The sequence below is a fragment of the Emydura macquarii genome, unplaced genomic scaffold (genome assembly GCF_026122565.2).
Source record: "Emydura macquarii macquarii isolate MOO-44397 ecotype Brisbane River unplaced genomic scaffold, CSIRO-AGI_Emac_v2 contig_1483, whole genome shotgun sequence".
Taxonomy (NCBI): Eukaryota; Metazoa; Chordata; order Testudines; family Chelidae; genus Emydura; species Emydura macquarii.
Window position 1 is genome coordinate 17,555,916 of NW_027131620.1, and position 21,101 is coordinate 17,577,016.

At 48.9% G+C, this 21,101-nt stretch overlaps 2 protein-coding genes across 2 annotated transcripts; both read right to left on the bottom strand.

Moving 5' to 3' along the window:
* Nucleotides 1-2,913: 2,913 nt before the first annotated feature.
* Nucleotides 2,914-8,095, bottom strand: LOC137157265 (antileukoproteinase-like). Its single transcript, XM_067554557.1, has 6 exons — nucleotides 8,049-8,095; nucleotides 7,416-7,522; nucleotides 6,255-6,395; nucleotides 5,933-6,076; nucleotides 3,526-3,675; nucleotides 2,914-3,230 (listed from the first exon to the last, which is right to left on the bottom strand). Exons 1-6 carry the CDS (start codon nucleotides 8,093-8,095, stop codon nucleotides 3,211-3,213), a joined length of 609 nt encoding a protein of 202 aa, XP_067410658.1. The 3' UTR covers nucleotides 2,914-3,210.
* A 2,435-nt stretch (nucleotides 8,096-10,530) lies between these two features.
* LOC137157266 (WAP four-disulfide core domain protein 3-like) lies at nucleotides 10,531-20,115 on the bottom strand. The gene is made up of 7 exons (XM_067554558.1): nucleotides 20,085-20,115; nucleotides 18,921-19,064; nucleotides 18,604-18,747; nucleotides 18,222-18,227; nucleotides 17,101-17,244; nucleotides 10,874-11,017; nucleotides 10,531-10,700 (listed from the first exon to the last, which is right to left on the bottom strand). Exons 1-7 carry the CDS (start codon nucleotides 20,113-20,115, stop codon nucleotides 10,531-10,533), a joined length of 783 nt encoding a protein of 260 aa, XP_067410659.1.
* Nucleotides 20,116-21,101: the final 986 nt, after the last annotated feature.

Consider the following 21,101-nt stretch of genomic DNA (forward strand, 5'->3'; position numbering starts at 1 on the left):
TTGTCCTTCGGGGTCGTGGACGCAGAGGTGATCCCAGACCTCATGAGAGTGACTGGGAGTGTGAAGCCTTTCGCCTTCGGGCCCATGCGTGGGAGCAGCTGAGGCCCTTCTGTTTGTGTAAAACAGCTGCACTTGAAGGAAGGGGCAGCCTGAGACTAGGAGCCATCTGGCAAGGCCATGTGGTCCAAAAGGAGTTTATGGAGCTATGGGTTTTCCTAGGCAGTGAACCTCCTGGCAGGGGGCTGGAAGAAGGCTATATGTTAAGCAGTCGGAGGATGGAGTGGGGTGTGGTCTGCATTGGGCTGTGAGTCTTGGAGAGCTCCTGGAGAGAGGCTGAGGCTCCAAACAGCTCATTCTTGGATCAGAGATAGATCTCAGAGCCATGGAGCTAGCCCCTACTCATAATACAAGGATCTCTTCCCACAAGTCAGTAATTAGCTGCCTTCCATCTTGTCTTGAACAAGATTTTCATTGAGGAGTCTCTCTCCAGTGTCCTCTTAGGGTAAGGTTGCCCCTTCCTCTCCCCACCCCCAGATGAAGTTGTTTTTACTGGTGCCTCTTGTGCTATGGGGTAATTCCCCCCTTCCCACCAACGGGTCAATTTCCTGTTTTTCTTGTGCAATAAGCTCCAGGGTGCTGTTCCTGAGATTTCTCCAAAAGAGGGCTGCCTGCACGCACTTTCTTCTTATCACAGATCAGGGAATCAGTGTTTGGTGTACATTTTGTAAGTAAAGAAGTTACACAGAGAAAATACCCCGGATCTGGATCACCAATTTCAAATCCAACCAGAAACTACCCTGCCAGGCCATCAGTTCAGTTACTGCTGGGCCAAAGGGGCAACAGAATTAGCTCCAGCAGAGTGCACCAGTCAGATTCACACAAACCCAGCGAGTTTGAGCACCTTGTGCCTTCCCTAAGCCCAGTCCAGCCCACCCTTCTCCTTAAGAATATGTCTGGGGACCTGCAACCTCTGAACCCTCCATCTGGCAGGGCAGCCAACTGGAACACGTCTCTCTGCTGCAGTTTTTGCCAGGCGATTCCTCCCTGTGAGCTCACTAGCCTCAGGTGCCTTGCCCGGAGGGATCTTCTCTGGGGTGGGGGCCTGTGCACCAGATCCACGTGCCCTGCTTGTCCAATGCAGCCAGCACATTAGTGGTGCTGCTTTTTGTGCTAGATTAGGAATGAGTCTAGCATAATGATCATAGCTAAGACAAATAGGATGGAAACTCACAAGCATCAATGGATGCAGGAACCTCTAATGAGGCTGTCTTTCTGGGTGCTGGCTGGATTCCTGCGGAATCAGCTTCATGAGTTTCCTTTGGAAAGTAGCTGAATATGCCATGGAAAGCTTTGAAATGAAAAAAGGGGCCCCTGCTAGGTCTTCTGTTCTAGGGGCTCTGCTGCCCTCTGACAGCCAATTACCAGGACATCATCTGCATATGGGCATTATTCATGAAATGGAACAGCTGAAAGAGCCCAGAGCCTCCTATTCACTGAATAGCTCCATCTAAGCGGTATGGTTTGGGGCCTTTCCAACAACCATGCACAACAGAATCCACTGCCAGCATCAAGCGATGGCAAAGAGGGCAGGATGGAGATGAAACCGCTGCTTTATTTGGGAGACAAGATGAGGGAGGTAATATCTTTTATTGGACCAGCTTCTGTTGGTGAGGGAGACGGGCTTTCGAGTCACACAGAGCTCCTCTTCAGGTCTGGGAAAGGAACTCCCCGGGCAGAGTCACAGCAAAATGCAAGGTGGCACAGATTGTTTGGTGTAAGTAGTTAGCATGTATTGTGTGGGACCATTCAAGGTAGAGTGGCTGGTTAATACCTCTGCCTACTTTATTTGGGAGCAGCTGGACTGCAGGACTCGCAAGTAACATGTAGAATCCCACCCCCATGTCTCTTGTGACAACAGTAACTAATGACAGAAATAGTCACTTTCTTTCATCACTGAACAAGGAACTCTGTTAGGCCAGGGAAAGCATCTTATCTTTCCAACTCCACTTCCTGTGCCGCTGCTTTCCCTGGAGACCTGCTACCTGGAAGCTTCCCCTCCCCTTGCCCGGTGCCCTGAAGCAGATTTGATTGGTCAGTGCATATAATCCCACATTATGGCTCTTTCTTGTACCCCTGCAGTCAGGGAGGTGGCATTTGGTAGGTTTGTAGCTGGCACCTGGGATGACCCTAGCTCCATTCTGAATGGACCGTTCTCAGAGTCATTGGCACTCATAGGCTGGCAGTGCCAGGGTAGGGTTCTGAGGCTGGAGGCTTTCAGAGCTATGGCATAGGACAGAATGGGCAGCTCAGGGGCACATCTACCAAACCCAACCTCAATACACTGCTCCAAGGCCCTGGGATGTTGATTCAGCTCTTGAGCAAAGTGACTTCTAGCCCACCCTGTGACGCTGCTATCACCTGGAGACCCTTGTTCTAAGGGTCCCAAAGGCTTTCTTAGAAGGAGACAGATCAAGGTCCCAAACCAACAGGGGCTGTTCCCTGGGGAAAGAACCTGGAAAATACTAGGATCCTGACTGCGAACTCACTTGAGAGGGAAGGGGGGCCTGAGAAGGAGCATCAGGGGGAGAATCTCCCTCACACATGCAGACAGGAGGCATCAGAGCCCCCATCAAGGAAGCAGGGAGAATTGGAATCTACGTGAGAGCTTGCACTCTAATCATGGCCAGCTTTGGATGTGACTGACCAATGAGACAGGAGGGGCAGAGGCAGTGAGGAGGGAGGAACCTGCAGGTGGAGGAGGAGCCTGGACTGGAGTGACCAGAATCACAGATTACAAACCATTACATGAACAAGCTCCTTTATTTGTAGCAGTGAAAGAGGCACCAGTAACACCTAATTATACAGAGTCAGAGCAGAAGAAAGAGACCCCCCCACCCGTAACCCTGCCCAAAGCCTCCCCTGAAACGCAAGGAAAGAGCAGCTGCAAAGGAACTGGGAATGAGACTCCTCAGGTCCCTCATGGGATGGGGTCTCAGACCAATCCCCTCTGTGCTAAACAGGCAGGGTCTGAAAATCCACAGCAATTCCCCTGACAGGTAGCCACACTGCAGTTGGTACTAGAGGCAAGACTGATTAAGAGTGCAGGCACTGTGTAGGCGTTGTGCAGGCTGATTTCCTGGGGCTGGTTAGTGGGCCCCCAGAGAGGACAGATATGCTGCGCTGGTGTCACGGCTGCTCGTGGGGATGCCCTCAGGAAGCACGAAGTTCCACTGGAGTAAGAGAAAATGATCAGAGGGTCCACCAGGAAATCCAGCTCTCTACAAACCCGGCCTCTGGCTCATCCCCAGCTCCCATGAACATAACCCAATAAGGGTCCAGGAATGCCACGTTTGTGTGGAATGAAGGTAACATTGGGAGTAGAAATGACTGGTATCCCCTGAAGTAAGGGATGAATAAGAGGCATGCTTGGATAAGCCCTCTCCTCCCCCCCGATGGGCTGGAACAGGGAAAGATCTGACCACAAAGCATGCTAGAAGGTTTAGAAATACTGGCCCAATGTGGTACCTTGGTCGGTCTGAAGACAATCCTTCCCACAGGTGGACATGCAGCACTTCCTGGTGTCGGGGCAGTCACTGTCTTCCTCACACTTATTAGGAGGATTTAACATGAAACATGTAACCATGATCAATGGACAGGTCCCAGGTTTCACTGTAACTAATAAACAAATTCTGTGTTGCAAGGTAATAAACGAAGCTTTCAGCACAAAGATCTCTTCCTGCTCAAGGCTGAAATCCTGTCTCTGGCTCAGCAGGGACAGGGTGAGAGCCCCCTGCACTCCCCCCCCCCCCCCATCTCCTCCCAAGCTACATAGGGGGATTGAGCATCATGCATCTGATAAAAACTTTGGGGCAGGTCCCGGGTTTTGCTGCAAGAAAGAAGTGCATGGTATAAACAGCACCCTGCAATGCAGGCAGCATACTGCGTTCAAGTGAGAGGCACTGCCTGCCGGACAGAGTGCAGAGTGCAGTACGCAGATGTAAAATGCTACCATAGATCAGAACACAAGACTACCTACAAAAGGGGCATGGCAGGGGGAATCGGGCCCTCTGTGTCTCAGGGGGGAATGACTGAAGTCTCATCATTGGGAAATGAGAATTATGGAGGGAAAGGACCTAGGCATGTCTCTAGCCAAACTCTCGGAACTCTGCAATCCAAGACCCCTGCTATCCAGCGGTGCTGTTTGATCACACATAACTCATCTACGCAGCCTGGAGGGACCTCAGCTGCTTTGTCTCATGATAATGTTTTGTGCTACTTTGGCTGTAACCTCAGAGCCTGCAGGTCTCAACCACTCAGAATGGGAGTTTGCTGCGTTGCTGAAAAGGGGTAGGGCCAGAGCCTTAGCTGGGGCAAACCACAGTAGCTCTGTTGACTTCTACAGAGCAATATGCCATGTGGGGATTTGGCCCAATCTATACAGAAATGCACTGGGGTGTCCAGCTGTGAGCCTTTCCACAGCGAAAGTCCCCAATGCCTAGGCAGGCTCAGACCAAACCAATCTAATCAAATTCACAGAGAAAAGGCAACTTCAGCACCTACTGAGGGATCTGTGCAGTGAGACAACAGTGAAGAAGAAAGGTGGCCAGGGATCCATACCCATACTGAGGTGATTTACTGCTGGAGACAGCATGTGCGGGTACAGGAGAAGGGCCGTGCACTAGGATAGCACTGCAAGGAATGTGACAAGTCGAACCATTTTAGCAGTGTGTGCAAGAGCAGAAGAAGCTCTCCGAAGGTTGTCAGTCTTGTATAAGAGGCAGAGGCACATCAGACGGTGACGATGACACCTTCATTCTCTCCTTGAGTCCAAGAGCATATGAGATTCAGGCTGCCATGACAGGAAAGCACAAGAGACAATGCCAACCTCTGTGCATGCAACAATGGTAATAGGAAAAGGCCATGAGCGATTTCAGCTGGATAATGAGGCTTATTATAACATGATTCCTTCAGGTGAATTGACTCAAACACACCATTACAAAGAGCAGTTGCAATCCAATCATGTACAATGAGAGCATAACGCAGCCTGTAGGAAAATGGGACCTCCTAGTAACTAACATGAAAAATAACAAATGGTATCAACTGAAGTTTGTGGTGCTGGGTGGTGAGCACCACTGACCCTCTTGGAGAATACAGCCACAACATGGATTTATTCAGGCTGCAAAATCAGAATTGTATAGCTGCAATGCACGAAGTAAAAGGAGGAGTCCCAAGGACAATGGAGACAATTTTTAAAGGCAGCAGATGCCTCGAAGAAAAACTGTGACTGGAAGTAGGCCCCACAGAGCAGCAGTATCATAGCACCTCTAGAGATCAGTAAACCTGCTAAACATCAAGAGGAGAGATAGGAGAGACAGGAAGGAAAACTTGTGAGGCCTTTAAGAAACAGACTGATGGATAGGAAAATCCAGACATAGATTTGCGCTGACGAAGAGTATCAAAAAAATTGGTGTCCTTCTACCTGTTTGTGCAATAAGAGGGACCAGTTACTTGATTTAGAATCCTATGAAGGTGGACAGTGGTAGAACAAATGTTCTCATGATTAATTACTTCAGGGATCTCTCAAGATCCAAATGATGGATACAAATCACTGATTCCTTCAGGAAAGCTACAATTCTGTGGGATTCATCCCCTTAGTGCCAATGATTCTCTTTGTAATCCCAGCATCATCGTTCTTTCTTTCAGATCCAAATAACCTTTGATAATAAAAGTCCAGGAAGGCCACGTTTGTGTGGAATGAAGGTAACATTGGGAGTAGAAATGACTGGTATCCCTTGAAGTGATGGATGAATAAGAGGCATGCTTGGTTAAGCCCTCTCCTTCCCCCCCCCCACCCCCCCGATAGGCTGGAACAGGGAAAGATCTGACCACAAAGCATGCTAGAAGGTTTAGAAATACTGGCCCAGCGTGGTACCTTGGTTGGGCTGAAGACAATCCTTCCCACAGAAGGACATGCAGCACTTCCTGGTGTCGGGGCAGTCACTGTCTTCCTCACACTTATTAGGAGGATTTAACATGCGACATGTACTCGTGATCAATGGACAGGTCCCAGGTTTCACTGTAACTAATAAACAAATTCTATGTTGCAAGGTAACAAACGAAGCTTTCAGCACAGCACAAAGATCTCTTCCTGCTCAAGGCTGAAATCCTGTCCCTGGCTCAGCAAGGAAGGGGTGGGAGCCCCCTGCAGACCCTCCCCCCATCTCCTCCCAGGCTACATACAATGAGGCAGGTACCTTGCTGAGTTGAAACGCAGTCCAATCCACAGCCGGTGTCACAGCACTTCTCTTCCCCAGGACACTGACTGTCTGACTCACAACGATTAGGATTGAAAATCAGGCACCTCATAGAAGCCTCGGGGCAGGTCCCGAGTTTTGCTGCAAGAAAGAAGTGCATGGTATAAACAGCACCCTGCAATGCAGGCAGCATACTGCGTTCCAGTGAGAGGCACCGCCTGCCGGGCAGAGTGCAGAGTACAGTACGCAGATGTAAAATGCTACCATGGATCAGAGCACAAGACTACCTACAAAAGGGGCATGGCAGGGGGAATTGGGCCCTCTGTGTCTCAGGGGGGAGTGACTGAAGTCTCATCATTGGGAAATGAGAATTATGGAGGGAAAGGACCTAGGCATGTCTCTAGCCAAACTCTCTGAACTCTGCAATCCAAGACCCCTGCTACTCAGCGGTGCTGTTTGATCACACATAACTCATCTACGCAGCCTGGAGGGGCCTCAGCTGCCTTGTCTCATGGTAATGTTTTGTGCTACTCTGGCTGTAACCTCAGAGCCTGCAGGTCCCAACCATTCAAAATGGAAGTTTGCTGTGTTGCTCAAAAGGTGTAGGGCCAGAGCCTTAGCTAGGGGAAACCGCTTTAGCTCTGTTGACTTCTATAGAGCAATAGCCATTTTACGCCAGGTGGGGATTTGGCCCAATCTATGCAGAAATGCACTGGGGTGTCCAGCTGTGAGCCTTTCCACAGCGAAAGTCCCCAATGCCTGGGCAGGCTCAGACCAAACTAATCTAATCAAATTCACAGAGAAAAGGCAACTTCATCACCTACTGAGGGATCTGTGTTGCTTCCACTCCTTGGTCCCTGTGCCATCTCAGGCTCTGTACATGGACGGTATAAACCCTGAACAGAGCCAGGCTAGCGAGGTGGTCTCTGGTCTCATATCAGGGCACAAGGACTTTTCCTTTCCCTGGTACAGAAGCAGTTGTGATCCCAGAATGTCGGGTGCTGAGTGTCGGTAAAGACAGCAGTCTGGTTAGTGCTGTCTGGGGAGGGGACCGCTCACGACAGCCTGAAGAGCCCCCTGCTCTCTGCCCTGCCATGGGACCGGAGTCTGCTGCCCACTGCCCCATGGGTAGAGCTGTCAGCAGCTGTTCTCAGCCCTTACCCGTGGGGGTCTGTCGCACAGGTAAGACCGTGCCTGACAAAGATGGCAGCACCAAGCAGAGCGTGAGAAGCCCCAGAAGCAGGAAGATGCCCACTGACTTCTTGGTGCTGTTGGAAGGCAGGTCTGAATGCCCATAGCTGAGCCATGCTGGGATTTAAGCTCTCTCATGGGTGGGGCTGGGAAGGAGGGGAGGCACTTGGATTCCTTCCAACATCTGTTTATCATTAGCAGTGGAATCGAGCCAGAGGGCCCATGTGCCCTGAAGGGACAGTCCTTGAGGGAACACCAGGAGAACAGGGACTGTGTGAAGTTGGGCTGGGAATAATGCCGCCCACCACATGGACACAGCAGTGCTCAAGCTTTTATCAAGTTCCACTGGTTCAGCTTGACCCACATTCAGCTTTGCTGCTTGGGAACGGAGCACGGGGCAGAGTCTGAGCGGAGCAGTTCTCCAAAGTGCAGTCATCAGCAGTGTGAGCTGTGGGACTCAGTCTGAAGCCCCCTAGAGCCCTGGATTTTGCAGACACAAAGCTACCCCCGCCATGGAGCTGGTGGAAGGAGGGTTCCAGCGCCATGTGAGCCTAGCCATGCAGGAGGATGATGAGAGCAGGAAAGTAGAACAGGTTATTTTACCTTACGAGGGAACAAGGCAGAGAAGTCTGCATCACTCTGAAGCTCATCACTCCCTCAAGCTTTCTATCAGTCCTAGGAGCCCTGTGGACTATGGTTCCCTAAAGCAGAACAAAACTGGAGCGTGACACAGGTTTTTCACTAAAGACCATTCACAAGCTGAGGGTGTGGACGCCTCGGTTACAGCCTTACACACAGTGGCTGCTGTAGGCAATTTGGGCGACTTGACAGCCTCCCTAATATGGGACAGGATAGTCTGCAGCACTTGGGATCACCACCTGTAGAAATGGCTGCTCCCCAGAGTTGATCTCATGTTAGACAGATGCTTAGACATTGGGTGTGCAGCATCAGTCTCAAGTGAAAGGATGAAAACCCTGGGAGGCACAATGCCCCTGGAAGTATGTGCAGTGAGACAACAGCGAAGGAGAGAAGGTGGCCAGGGATCCATATCCATACTGAGGTGATTTACTGCTGGAGACAGCATGTGCGGGTACAGGAGGAGGGTCGTGCGCTAGGATAGCACTGCAAGGAATGTCACAAGTCGAACCATTTTAGCAGCGTGTGCAAGAGCAGAAGAAGCTCTTCGAAGATTGTCAGTCTTGTATAAGAGGCGGAGGCACATCAGACGGTGACGATGACACCTTCACTCTTTCCTTGAGTCCAAGAGCATATGAGATTCAGGCTGTCATGACAGGAAAGCACAAGAGACAATGCCAACCTCTGTGCATGCAACGGTAATAGGAAAAGGCCATGAGCGATTTCAGCTGGATAATGAGACTTAATGCAACATGATTCCTTCAGGTGAATTGACTCAAACACACCATTACAAAGAGCAGTTGCAATCCAATCACGTACAATGAGAGCATAACGCAGCATATAGGAAAACAGGACCTCATAGTAACTAACATGAAAAATAACAAATGGATAATAGGGATACAGAGCTCGTCAGAGAATGAAGAGACAGAACCAGGCAGAGGCCAACCCCACAGGGAGAGAGAAGACTCCACAGAGAGATACTTTGCTAGACTTGGAAACAGGCGACTGGGAGACAGAATGGGTCACTCCTGCTGTGGTCGCCAGATGAGGAGATCAATCTATCTCAAAAACTATGTAACCACCTGAGTCTGTGGTGAAGACCAGACACTAACTTGGCTAACAACCTCTAACTAGCAACCTGTAGCTGAAGGAACACAGGGTGAGGGTCTAAGCGTCGATTATTTGTTTTTAATGTTTATATTTAAATGTTTGTAAAACAGGGATGATGTATCCCAGTGGAACTGGAATCAGAGAGCCCATGTTTCCTGGAGAGACTGTTATTGAGGTGACACAGGGAAACTGAGAATGTGAGGAGTTGGATTGAAAGCAGCACAGCGACATGGACAGAGCAGTTCAGAGGGTTTAATTAAGTTCCACTGGTTCAACTTAACCTGCATTCAGCATCACTTACTGCTAATGAAACGCATCTGATGAACAACTATTTACTCCAGCATCTTTGAGTTCAACATTGCCCCAAGATGAATTGTGATAAATATTTTGTGATAACCTTATCCAAGACATGATAGGAGCCACTGAACTGGGCATAAACACTGGCTTTCTTTAGAGAGAAAGGATGGTCCAGTGATTAGGATACAGACTTGGGCAATCTGGATTTGATTCTAGCCTGCTCTTCATGGCTGACCTTGGACAAATCACGTAGGACTCACAGAGAGGCTATTGGATAGATGGACTGATGATGTCACCTGACATGGCAATTCCTATATCCTTTGAACAGGAAACAAAGCCAGAGGGAGCCCTGGAACATTTTCTACTTTGCAAACTCCTGCTTGTTGCCAACTGACTAACATGCAAAGAGAAACTGTGAGCAAGGAACAACATAACACCTCCTCTCCCAAAAGTCTTCCACTTGTGCTCTCCGGGGAGAGAAGAACCTGCTAAACATCAGGAGGAGAGATAGGAGACACAGGAAGGAAAACTTGTGAGGCCTTTAAGAAACAGACTGATGGATAGGAAAATGGACCAGACATAGATTTGCGCTGATCAAGAATATCAAAAAAATTGGTGTCCTTCTACTTGTTTGTGCAATAAAAGGGACCAGTTACTTGATTTAGAATCCTATGAAGGTGGACAGTGGTAGAATAAATGTTCTCATGATTAATTACTTCAGGGATCTCTCAAGATCCAAATGATGGATACAAATCACTGATTCCTTCAGGAAAGCTACAATTCTGTGGGATTCATCCCCTTAGTGCCAATGATTCTCTTTGTAATCCCAGCATCATAATTCTTTCTTTCAAATCCAAATAATCTTTGACAATAAAAGTCCAGGAAGGCCAAGTTTGTGTGGAATGAATGTAACGTTGGGAGAAGAAATGACTGGTATCCATTGAAGTGAGGGATGAATAAGAGGCATGCTTGGATAAGCCCTCTCCTCCCCCGCGATGGGCTGGAACAGGGAAATATCTGACCACAAAGCATGCTAGAAGGTTTAGAAATACTGGCCCAGCGTGGTACCTTGGTTGGGCTGAAGACAATCCTTCCCACAGGTGGACATGCAGCACTTCCTGGTGTCGGGGCAGTCACTGTCTTCCTCACACTTATTAGGAGGATTTAACATGCGACATGTACTCGCGATCAATGGACAGGTCCCAGGTTTCACTGTAACTAATAAACAAATTCTGTGTTGCAAGGTAACAAACGAAGCTTTCAGCACAAAGCTCTCTTCCTGCTCAAGGCTGAAATCCTGTCCCTGGCTCAGCAGGGACAGGGCGGGAGCCCCCTGCAGACCCTCCCCCCATCTCCTCCCAGGCTACACACAATGAGGCAGGTACCTTGCTGAGTTGAAACGCAGCCCAATCCACAGCCGGTGTCACAGCACTTCTCTTCCCCAGGACACTGACTGTCTGACTCACAACGATTAGGGGGATTGAGCATCGCGCAACTGAAAGAAACCTCGGGGCAGGTCCCGAGTTTTGCTGCAAGAAAGAAGTGCATGGTATAAACAGCACCCTGCAATGTGGGAAGCATACTGTGTTCCAGTGAGGGGCACCCTGCTACCGGGCTGAGTGCAGACTACAGTACGCAGATGTAAACTGCTACCATGGACCAGAGCACAAGACTACCTACAAAAGAGGCATTGTAGGGGAATCGGGCCCTCTGTGTCTCAGGGGGGAGTGACTGAAGTCTCATCATTGGGAAATGAGAATTATGGAGGGAAAGGACCTAGGCATGTCTCTAGCCAAACTCTCTGGACTCTGCAATCCAAGACCCCTGCTACTCAGCGGTGCTGTTTGATCACACATAACTCATCTATGCAGCCTGGAGGGGCCTCAGCTGCCATGTCTCATGATAATGTTTTGTGCTATTCTGGCTGTAACAATGACTCCTCAGAGCCTGCAGGTCTCAACCACTCAGAATGGGAGTTTGCTGCATTGCTGAAAAGGGGTAGGGCCAGAGCCTTAGCTGGGGCAAACCACTGTAGCTCTGTTGACTTCTACAGAGCAACAGTCATTTTACGCCAGGTGAGGATTTGGCCCAATCTATACGGCAATATACTGGGGTGTCCAGCTATGAGCCTTTCCACAGCGAAATCCTCCCAGTGCCTGGGGAGGCTCAGCCGAACTAATCTAATCAAATTCACAGAGAAACGGCAACTTCAGCACCTACGGAGGGTGATTTGGGGGATTGTACATAGCACACTTAAATATGACATCTGGACAGGTTCCAGGTTTCCCTTGAAGAGAAGATCACTGCAGAAACAGATTTTTTATTGTTTCCCGGGTTTTCTCAGAGCCCAAAGCAGTGGTTATTTAACTGTTTAGCTCCAGGCCGCATCAGGAATAAATCAATGGGAACACAGCACCTCCATCTGTTCCATCTGATAAATAATTGATACAAACGTTTGCTTTTAATCTAAAACTAATATTTATTAGATTTTAAGCACATCCCATCCCACCTATGCAATAGCTTTCGGACATCCTAGACATAGTTTCTCACAGTCTGAGATGGTTTTGAGTGGTCACCAGCCAGGCTTCCAGGGTCCCTCTTTCTGTCTAGCTGATGAGGAGTTTAGATGTCAGCTCCTTGCCTGGAGAAAAGCTCCCTTGGACTGCGCCAAGGTATTTGCTTTTACCTAATCTTTTATAGCTAACTCTAACAAAGCACGTAACCTATAGTGACTCCTAATGGGTCACCAGTTCTCCTCATTTCAGCAAAACTACTCATTATCTCAAAACATTTCTAGTATGTCTAGCCATAGCAACAATATGTCAGGGACACCTTCAACTAAGGTTGCTGTTCACTCACTCTGTTCCATAACTTTCAGTTCCATCCTCCCATTCTGATTAGCAATCTGCAAGTATGCAGTGGTCTGACTTTGCTTCACAAAGGCCTAGGATTTTTCCTCGCTGTGTGGTATTTGGTTTTCAGCTGGCAGTGGTTGAACACACAAAATGGCTGACTGCAGTATTGTCAAGTTGTGGGGTACCTGCAGGAATGTCAAATTCTGGGGTAACAGTATCATAGCATAATATCAGATGTAAGTTACTTGGGACAGGCATAATGATGTCTGTGTAGCACCCAGCACAAAGGGTTCTCCCCAGTGATTAATCTGTGCTAGAGTTTACCAGGGCTGAACCCCGGAACCTTTAGGCTTAGCAGTTCATAGCTCTGGAACTTCTGGGCTTGCTGCATCAATTATGAATGTAAAAAAATTGCTTCAGCCCCAGCACCTCTTTCATTACAAATTAAGCACCGGGTCCCCCAAAATATGAATCAAAATAGTAATAATTCAGAGGCCTTATGATTATTCCAGGCTGCAGGGTGTGTTATGCTGCAAGTAGCTGGGATGAGGGGGGCATAGCATCAGGACTTGTGCTTCAACTCTTTGTAGTTGCCTCTGCATTTTCCACAGGCTTGTTAACAACTTGTGGAGGTGAAACAGACAAGTGATCAATTGAGGAGAAATGCAATCTAACCAGTGAACACTCCCTGCATCCACTCTGCTGCCTGGCTGTATTTCCCAGGCTAATGCCATGGGGTGAGAGCTCCCAAATCCAGCTGCTAGGGGCAGTTCCTTTCTAAACCCAACATGATTGCCACCACGAAGGGGTTAAATACTGTCACAAATGCTCCACGCTTTGGGAATCACAAAGTCAAAGAGATGACTAAAGGGAACAGCCCTTTCACTGCAGCTCACTGTGTGGGGCCTCTCTGGATGCTGCCATAGAGGGACTGTAAGAACTGAGACCTGCCGGAGAACCAGCTGAGCTACCTGTGCCCATCAGTGCTGTCTGTCGTCCAATGGGATGTGAGTCTGGTGCCCTAGGCAGTTGGCTGGGGCAGGAGCTGGCAGCTCTCAGTACTTACCTCTCACTACTGCAGGAAAAGGCTCAGAATCCTAGAGACAGAAAATCCCTGTCTGGTGCTTTCTAACCCATATCTCCAGGAACGGGCAGGATTGTTTCCTACTCTACATCAGAGGCGCTCAACCTGTCCAGACTATTGTACCCCTTTCAGAAGCCTTATTTGTCTTGCGCACCCCCAAGTTTCACCTCACTTAAAAACTGCTTGCTTACAAAATCAGACAAAAATACAAAAGTGTCACAGCACACTATTACTGAAAAATGGCTTACTTTCTCTTTTTTACTATATAATTATAAAATAAATCAATTGGAATATAAATATTGTGCTTACATTTCAGTGCACAGTATACAGAGCAGTAAAAACAAGTCATCGTCTGTATGAAATTTTAGTTTGTACTGACTTCACTAGTGCTTTTTAGGTAACCTGCTGTAAAAGTAGGCAAATATCTAGATGAGCTGATGTACACCCTGGAATATCTCTGCGTACCCCAGGGGTATGTGTGCCTTTTGTTGGGAACCACTGCTCTACATGGACTAGAGCTGTGTACAGACTTGTTTTAATTGTCCCAAGCAATACGGCTCCACGGGAGTGGTGCTAGCCATTTTTCTGGTCAGAGAAGAAAATGCTTTCAGCACTTCCCCCAGCTGAGCAAACCTCTAGCTCCCCCAACCAGCTACTCAGCAGAGCCAAAAATATTTTAAAAAAAAGCTGAGTGGCACTGAGGTATAGCACCCATGATGACTGTCCTGCTCCCCCTGCCCCTAGAGCTGGCCCTGGGGCTTCCAACCTATGCCTGGGAGACTCATCAGACCCGGATACATCCAACAGCCAGGAAGATTCTCTTAACGTTCACCCAAAAACTTCCCTTTCTTCATCTCATCCCACTAAACACCCCCCCCAATCCCATGTAACACCTTAACTGTGTCCTCTTCTCCCTTGAGGGTCACACCTTGCGAGTATCTGCAGAGAGGATATCCTCCCTGAATGATTTCCTAGCCATGCTGTGCTGATTTCACACTTTCCACCTCTTTCCCTCAGCCAGCCCCTGAGCCTTTCAATTGCTTTTCTGACTCTGAACTCGTTTGTCACTCAGAGGGGACATCCTACCAGATGCTGGAGGCAGCTCAGCCCAGAGGAAGAGGAGCCCCACGAAGAGGAAGACGCCCAGTGACTTCATGGTGTTGTGTCAGGAGGCAGGTCTGAATGCTCAGAGCTGAGTTAGGCTGGTATTTAAAATCTTACTCGGGGCGGGAGGGGCAGAAGAGGAGAGCAAAGAATGAGGTGCCTGGGTCAATGTCAGTATTTGTATCCTTGTCTTGTGCCATTTCACAATCAGGTTCATGTGTCTTCCTGGAGCTCTTTGCACAAGAAAAGCATGAGATTGACCCATTGCTGGGAAGAGTGAAATCTCCCCTTTGCTCAAGAGCCAGCTACAGAGACTATTTCAATTTGGAGTGGGGCAAACTCACATGGAGGGGAGCTGTGGGAGATGCCTCAAGAGAAACCTTGCTCCAGACAAAATGGAAGCCAGTAAGCTATTGACCTCTGGGCAGGGTCCTCTGTCTGATGGAGAGGGCTGTAGGGACCCCTCTGCTTTCAGCTCAAGGGGCAGGTGCTGTTAGCACCAAACTACGGCTCCCATCATCCTGCTGTCAAATCTCTTTAAGACCCCCACCTAGACTAGGGGCCTGCTTCACCCAATTCCCAGCCCTGAGCCTGGAACAATGCTTTGATTCTGACTCTGACTTCATTGGCAGAGGTCATGAGTGTGATTGCACAGGCTTTGGAATCACAAACAACAAAGATAAGGCATGAAAGAAAATTCTTTATTTGTAAAGTGTGCAAGTGGTTCTAATTAAACCCCATGAGCAATGAGTTAGGGCAGCAAAAAAGGAAGGGATGGTCCCAGCCAATGAGATCCAGGCCCAACAAAGTCTGTTTCTGCTCAGGAACATTTACAAAAGCACCATAAAAACAAATCCCAGGGACATCACAGTACAATGCTCACCCTGGTCTCCCTATGCTGCTTAGGCTGAACCTGCAAAGGAATTTCCCCAGTGAGGTAACAAGTGACGGTACAAGAGATACGTGGAAAGTGCTTAAAAACAACCTCCCCATGGCTGGTCGTTGAGCTGGAGTTATTTTGAAGAAGCTGATAGCCTTTAGACAGTATTAGATCACATAAAACATTTGTACAGAAACATTCTTGTCCAAAAAGGGGAAAAGTTCTGCTGTAATTTTGGTGGCAGTGGTGGGGCTGAGGGGTTGGATTATCTGCAGTTCCCTTTTCTTTTCCCAGTGAGTCTCTCAACCTGTTCTCACAGACAGAATTGGGTGAATGTTGATAAAAATGCAAATTTGATGTAGGATGCTCTTCGTACAGATATGTGGACCGTCATATTCCTTAGTAAAATTTTCTGCAAGACTGGACCAATGCAGCAATTGGATATCATCTTCATGCTGGACTGCAGGCTAAACTGTAAAAAACTGCTAAAAATCCCCTCTTGTGTGAACTTGTGTGAATTACATCATTGCTTTTATCACCTTCTCATTTAAGTGATATGAGTCTCTGCTTTTCTGTGTTGATTCAAATATCTAGAGTCTGCTTTCTTTCCAAAGTTTTATGTAGAGAGCTGAAGTTATGTGAGGTGATTTCCTGCTTTGGGACCCAGCAATATTCAGTGAGGTCAAGCTTCAGGGATCTGGTGTCATTGATGTTCCTGGGAATACCTTGGTCTATTGGTGACTTGACTTACACTGGAAAAAAAGCAAAGTAGTCAGAAGCCTTAAGGAGAAAATCTCATTCTGTATTAGAGGGGAAACTGTGCTCTTAGAATGAGCATGGGACTGGGAACCAGGACTCCTGGATTCTGTTCCAAAATCTTGGTCTTTTCCCATGTGGCTCCAACACCTTTTTCTCTCATGGCACCACAGGTTTTCTGACACCAAACCTGTATTTTCTTTCTCCTGTTTCCTGCCACAACTCTGCTACTCATTCGGGGTTTCACATGTACTGTCTGATATGCACCTTGGGCTGATCTCTGCTGGGGCCAGCATGAATGGGGATGTTTCAGGCTCAGCACCAGTGTAATGAGTGTTGGGGAAGGTGCCAAGTACCCAGATCCTTCCCCAGTAAAGCAGCATATTGTGCCTCTGGATTTCAGCTGTGGTCAGTGCAGTGATTTGGGCCTGCAGCCTTGGGCCCAACGAGCAGTCCCCTGGCTCAGCTAGAGCAGGGAGGGATCTCACTGCAGAGGATGGGGAAATACGATAGACACATGAGTGGAGGTAGGTATCTTTCCAAGCCTTAACGCAGTCCAGCCCTCAGCCGGTGTCACACCATGCCTCGTTTCCTGAACTCTGACTGTCCTGTACACACCGGGTTAGGAGGATACAGTGAAAGACCTTCTATTGACTGCTGGACAGATTCCAGGTTTCCCTGCCCTGCACTGCACTGTTTCACTGCACCTACACCCACAGTGTAGGTGGGTGGTGGCACTGAGGGTTAACTAGGGTTCTTGGATATCTGAGAAGCTTCTGCCCAAATGCTCTGTGAACTCGGAGGTCCAGCCACTGAAAACCCAGCATCTGGAGATCAGAAAAATGACTGAACTGGGTTGAGCGCCCTGGGTACATTTAGCCACAGCCTCCTGTCATCAAGATAAAGGGGACCCAGTTACATTCAGAGCAGTACTTTCTTGAGGTAGGACGCAATCTCTCCCACAGCTAGTTTCACAGCATTTCTTCGGCCCCGAACATTGGTTGTCATGATCACAACAGCTGGGAGGATTTACTGCATGACACTTTATAGTAACCACTGGGCAAGTCCTGGGTTTCGCTGCAAAACAGGAAGGTGGCAGGATAAACAAACCTCCCTAGCAGAATAAGAGCCGCACCCCAGGCACTGCTGTCTGCCTGCTGAGGACTCAGCTCCAGTTCCCTTGGGACCAGACCTCTCACCCTGATGATGCCTAACATGATGGACACACACAAATGATTCCTGCAGAACAGCTGCAGATCTGTGGGATTCATCCCCTTAGTGCCAGTGACTGTCTCTGTATCCCCAGGGTCAACACTCGTCATTGCGAACAACTTTCAAATCAGGGATGTCAAGTTAGTGGATCATGGGGACTAAAATGAACGGCACACGTCAAAGTAAGGGAGATGGGAGAGGCCGCCTGGGGTCAGACAGCATGCTCCTGCCCTCCCCGCCCCCGACGGCTGGGAAAGGGAGTGATCCCACTGCAAAGCAATGTGGCAAGTTTAGAAATGCCAGCTTCGTGTGGTTCCTTGGTTGGGCAGAAGGCAACTGGCTTTCTTTAGAGAGAAAGGATGGTCCAGTGATTAGGATACAGACTTGGGCGATCTGGATTTGATTCTAGCCCACTCTCTATGGCTGACCTTGGACAAATCTCGTAGGACTCAAAGAGAGGCTACTGGATAAATGGACCGATGATCTCATCTGACATGGCAATTCCTACATCCTTTGAACAGGAAACAAGGCCAGAGGGAGCCCTGGAACATTTTCCACCTTGCAAACTCCTGCTTGTTGCCAACTGACTAACATACAAAGAGAAACTGTGAGCAAGGAACAACATAACACCTCCTCTCCCGAAAGACTTCCACTTATACTCTCCTGAGGGAGAAGAACCTGCTAGACATGAAGAGGAGAGATAGGAGAGACAGGAAGAAAAACTTGTGAGGCCTTTAAGAAACAGACTGATGGATAGGAAAATGGACCAGACGTAGCTTTGCGCTGACGAAGAGTATCAAAAAAATTGGTGTCCTTCTACCTGTTTGTGCAATAAGAGGGACCAGTTACTTGATTTAGAATCCTATGAAGGTGGACAGTGGTAGAACAAATGTTCTCATGATTAATTACTTCAATGATCTCTCAAGATCCAAATGATGGATACAAATCACTGATTCCTTCAGGAAAGCTACAATTCTGTGGGATTCATCCCCTTAGTGCCAATGATTCTCTTTGTAATCCCAGCATCATCATTCTTTCGTTCAGATCCAAATAACCTTTGACAATAAAAGTCCAGGAATGCCACGTTTGTGTGGAATGAAGGTAACATTGGGAGTAGAAATGAGTGGCATCCCTTGAAGTGAGGGATGAATAAGAAGCATGGTTGGATAAGCTCCCTCCCACCAAGCATGGTAGAAGGTTTAGAAATACTGGCCAGCGTGGTACCTTGTTTGGGTTGAAGACAATCCTTCCCACAGATGGACATGCAGCACTTCCTGGTGTCGGGGCAGTCACTGTCTTCCTGACACTTATTAGGAGGATTTAACATGCGACATGTACTCGCGATCAATGGACAGGTCCCAGATTTCACTGTAACTAATAAACAAATTCTATGTTGCAAGGTAACAAACGAAGCTTTCAGCACAAAGCTCTCTTCCTGCTCAAGGCTGAAATCCTGTCCCTGGCTCAGCAGGGACAGGGTGAGAGTCCCCTGCAGATGCCGCCCCCATCTCCTCCCAGGCTACATACAATGAGGCAGGTACCTTTCTGAATTGGAACGCAGCCCAATCCACAGCCGGTGTCACAGCACTTCTCTGCCCCAGCACACTGACTGTCTGACTCACAACGATTAGAGGGATTGTGCATCTTGCACCTGAGAACAACCACTGGGCAGGTCCCGAGTTTTGCTGCAAGAAAGAAGTGCATGGTATAAATAGGACCCTGCAATGCGGTGAGCATACTGCGTTCCAGTGAGGGGCACCCCTACCGGGCAGAGTGCAGTACGCAGATGTAAAATGCTACCATGGATCAGAGCACAAGACTACCTACAAAGGGCCATGGCAGGGGGAATCGGGCCCTCTGTGTCTCAGGGGGGAGTGACTGAAGTCTCATCATTGGGAAATGAGAATTATGGAGGGAAAGGACCTAGGCATGTCTCTAGCCAAACTCTCTGAACTCTGCAATCCAAGACCCCTGCTACCCAGCGGTGCTGTTTGATCACATATAACTCATCTATGCAGCCTGGAGGGGCCTCAGCTGCTATGTCTCATGATAATGTTTTGTGCTACTCTGGCTGTAACAATGACTCCTCAGAGCCTGCAGGTCCTGTCCACTCAAAATGGGAGTCTGCTGCATTGCTGAAAAGGGGTAGGGCCAGAGCCTTAGCTAGGGAAAACCGCTGTAGCTCTGTTGACTTCTACAGAGCAACAGACATTTTATGCCAGGTGGGGATTTGGCCCAATCTATATGGAGATGCACTGGGGTGTCCAGCTGTGAGCCTTTCCACAGCGAAATCCCCCTAGTGCCTGGGCAGGCTCAGACCAAACTAATCTAATCAAATTCACAGAGAAAAGGCAACTTCAGCACCTACTGAGGGATCTGTGTCGCTTGCACTCCTTGGTCCCTGTGCCATCTCAGGCACCGTACATGGATGGCATAAACCCTGAACAGAGCCAGGCTAGCGAGTTGGTCTTTGGGCTCATATCAGGGCACAAGGACTTTTCCTTTCCCTGGTACAGAAGCAGTTGTGATCCCAGAATGTCGGGTGCTGAGTGCCGGTAAAGAGAGCAGTCCAGTTAGTGCTGTCTGTGGAGGAGACCACTCATGACAGCCTGACGAGCCCCCTGCTGTCTGCCCTGCCATGGGACAGGAGTCTGCTGCCCACTGCCCCCTGTGTAGAGCTGGCAGCAGCTGTTCTCAGCCCTTACCTGTGGGGGTCTGTCGTTCAGGTAAGACCATGCCTGACAGAAGCCCCAGAAGCAGGAAGATGCCCACTGACTTCTTGGTGCTGTTGGAAGACAGGTCTGAATGCCCATAGCTGAGCCATGATGGGATTTAAGCTCTCTCATGGGTGGGGCTGGGAAGGAGGGGAGGCACTTGGATTCCTTCCAACATCTGTTTAGCAGTGGAATCAAGCCAGAGGGCCCATGTGCTCTGAAGGGACAGTCCTTGAGGGAACACCAGGAAAACAGGGACTGTGAAGTTGGGCTGGGAATAATACCGCCCACCACATGGACACAGCAGTGCTCAAGCTTTTATCAAGTTCCACTGGTTCAGCTTGACCCACATTCAGCTTTGCTGCTTGGGAACGGAGCACGGGGTAGAGTCTGAGCGGAGCAGTTCTCTGAAGTGCAGTCGTCAGCAGTGTGAGCTGTGGGATGCCCCGTAGAGCCCTGGATTTTGCAGACACAAAGCTACCCCCGCCATGGATCTGGTGGAAGGAGGGTTCCAGCGGCATGCAAGCTTAGCCATGCAGGAGGATGATGAGAGCAGGAAAGTAGAACAGGTTATTTTACCTTACGAGGGAACAAGGCAGAGAGGTCTGCAGCACTCTGAAGCTCATCACTCCCTCAAGCTTTCCAGCAGTCCTAGGAGCCCTGGGGACTATGGCTCCCTAAAGCAGAACAAAACTGGGGCATGACACAGGTTTTTCACTAAAGACCATTCGCAAGCTGAGGGCGTGGACGCCTCGGTTACAGCCTTACACACAGTGGCTGCTGTAGGCAATTTGGGCGACTTGACACCCTCCCTTATACGGGACAGGATAGTCTGCAGGACTTGGGATCACCACCTATAGAAATGGCTGCTCCCCAGAGTTGATCTCATGTTAGACAGATGCTTAGACATTGGGTGTGCAGCATCAGTCTCAAGTGAAAGGATGAAAACCCTGGGAGGCACAATGCTCCCAGAAGTATGTGCAGTGAGACAACAGCGAAAGAGAGAAG

Coding starts and splice junctions, on each gene's coding strand:
- LOC137157265 (XM_067554557.1), bottom strand. CDS start 8,095: ATGAGCTTCAGAGTGATGCAGACTTCTCTGCCTTGTTCCCTCGTAAG. Junction 7,523..8,048: donor CTGCCTTGTTCCCTCGTAAG/GTAAAATAACCT, acceptor GCCTTCCAACAG/CACCAAGAAGTCAGTGGGCA. Junction 3,231..3,525: donor TTGTCTTCAGACCGACCAAG/GTACCACATTGG, acceptor CTCTTACTCCAG/TGGAACTTCGTGCTTCCTGA.
- LOC137157266 (XM_067554558.1), bottom strand. CDS start 20,115: ATGGTCTTACCTGAACGACAGACCCCCACAG. Junction 11,018..17,100: donor TTGCGTCCTACCTCAAGAAA/GTACTGCTCTGA, acceptor TCTTTCTTGCAG/CAAAACTCGGGACCTGCCCC. Junction 10,701..10,873: donor CTGCGTTTCAACTCAGCAAG/GTACCTGCCTCA, acceptor TATTAGTTACAG/TGAAACCTGGGACCTGTCCA.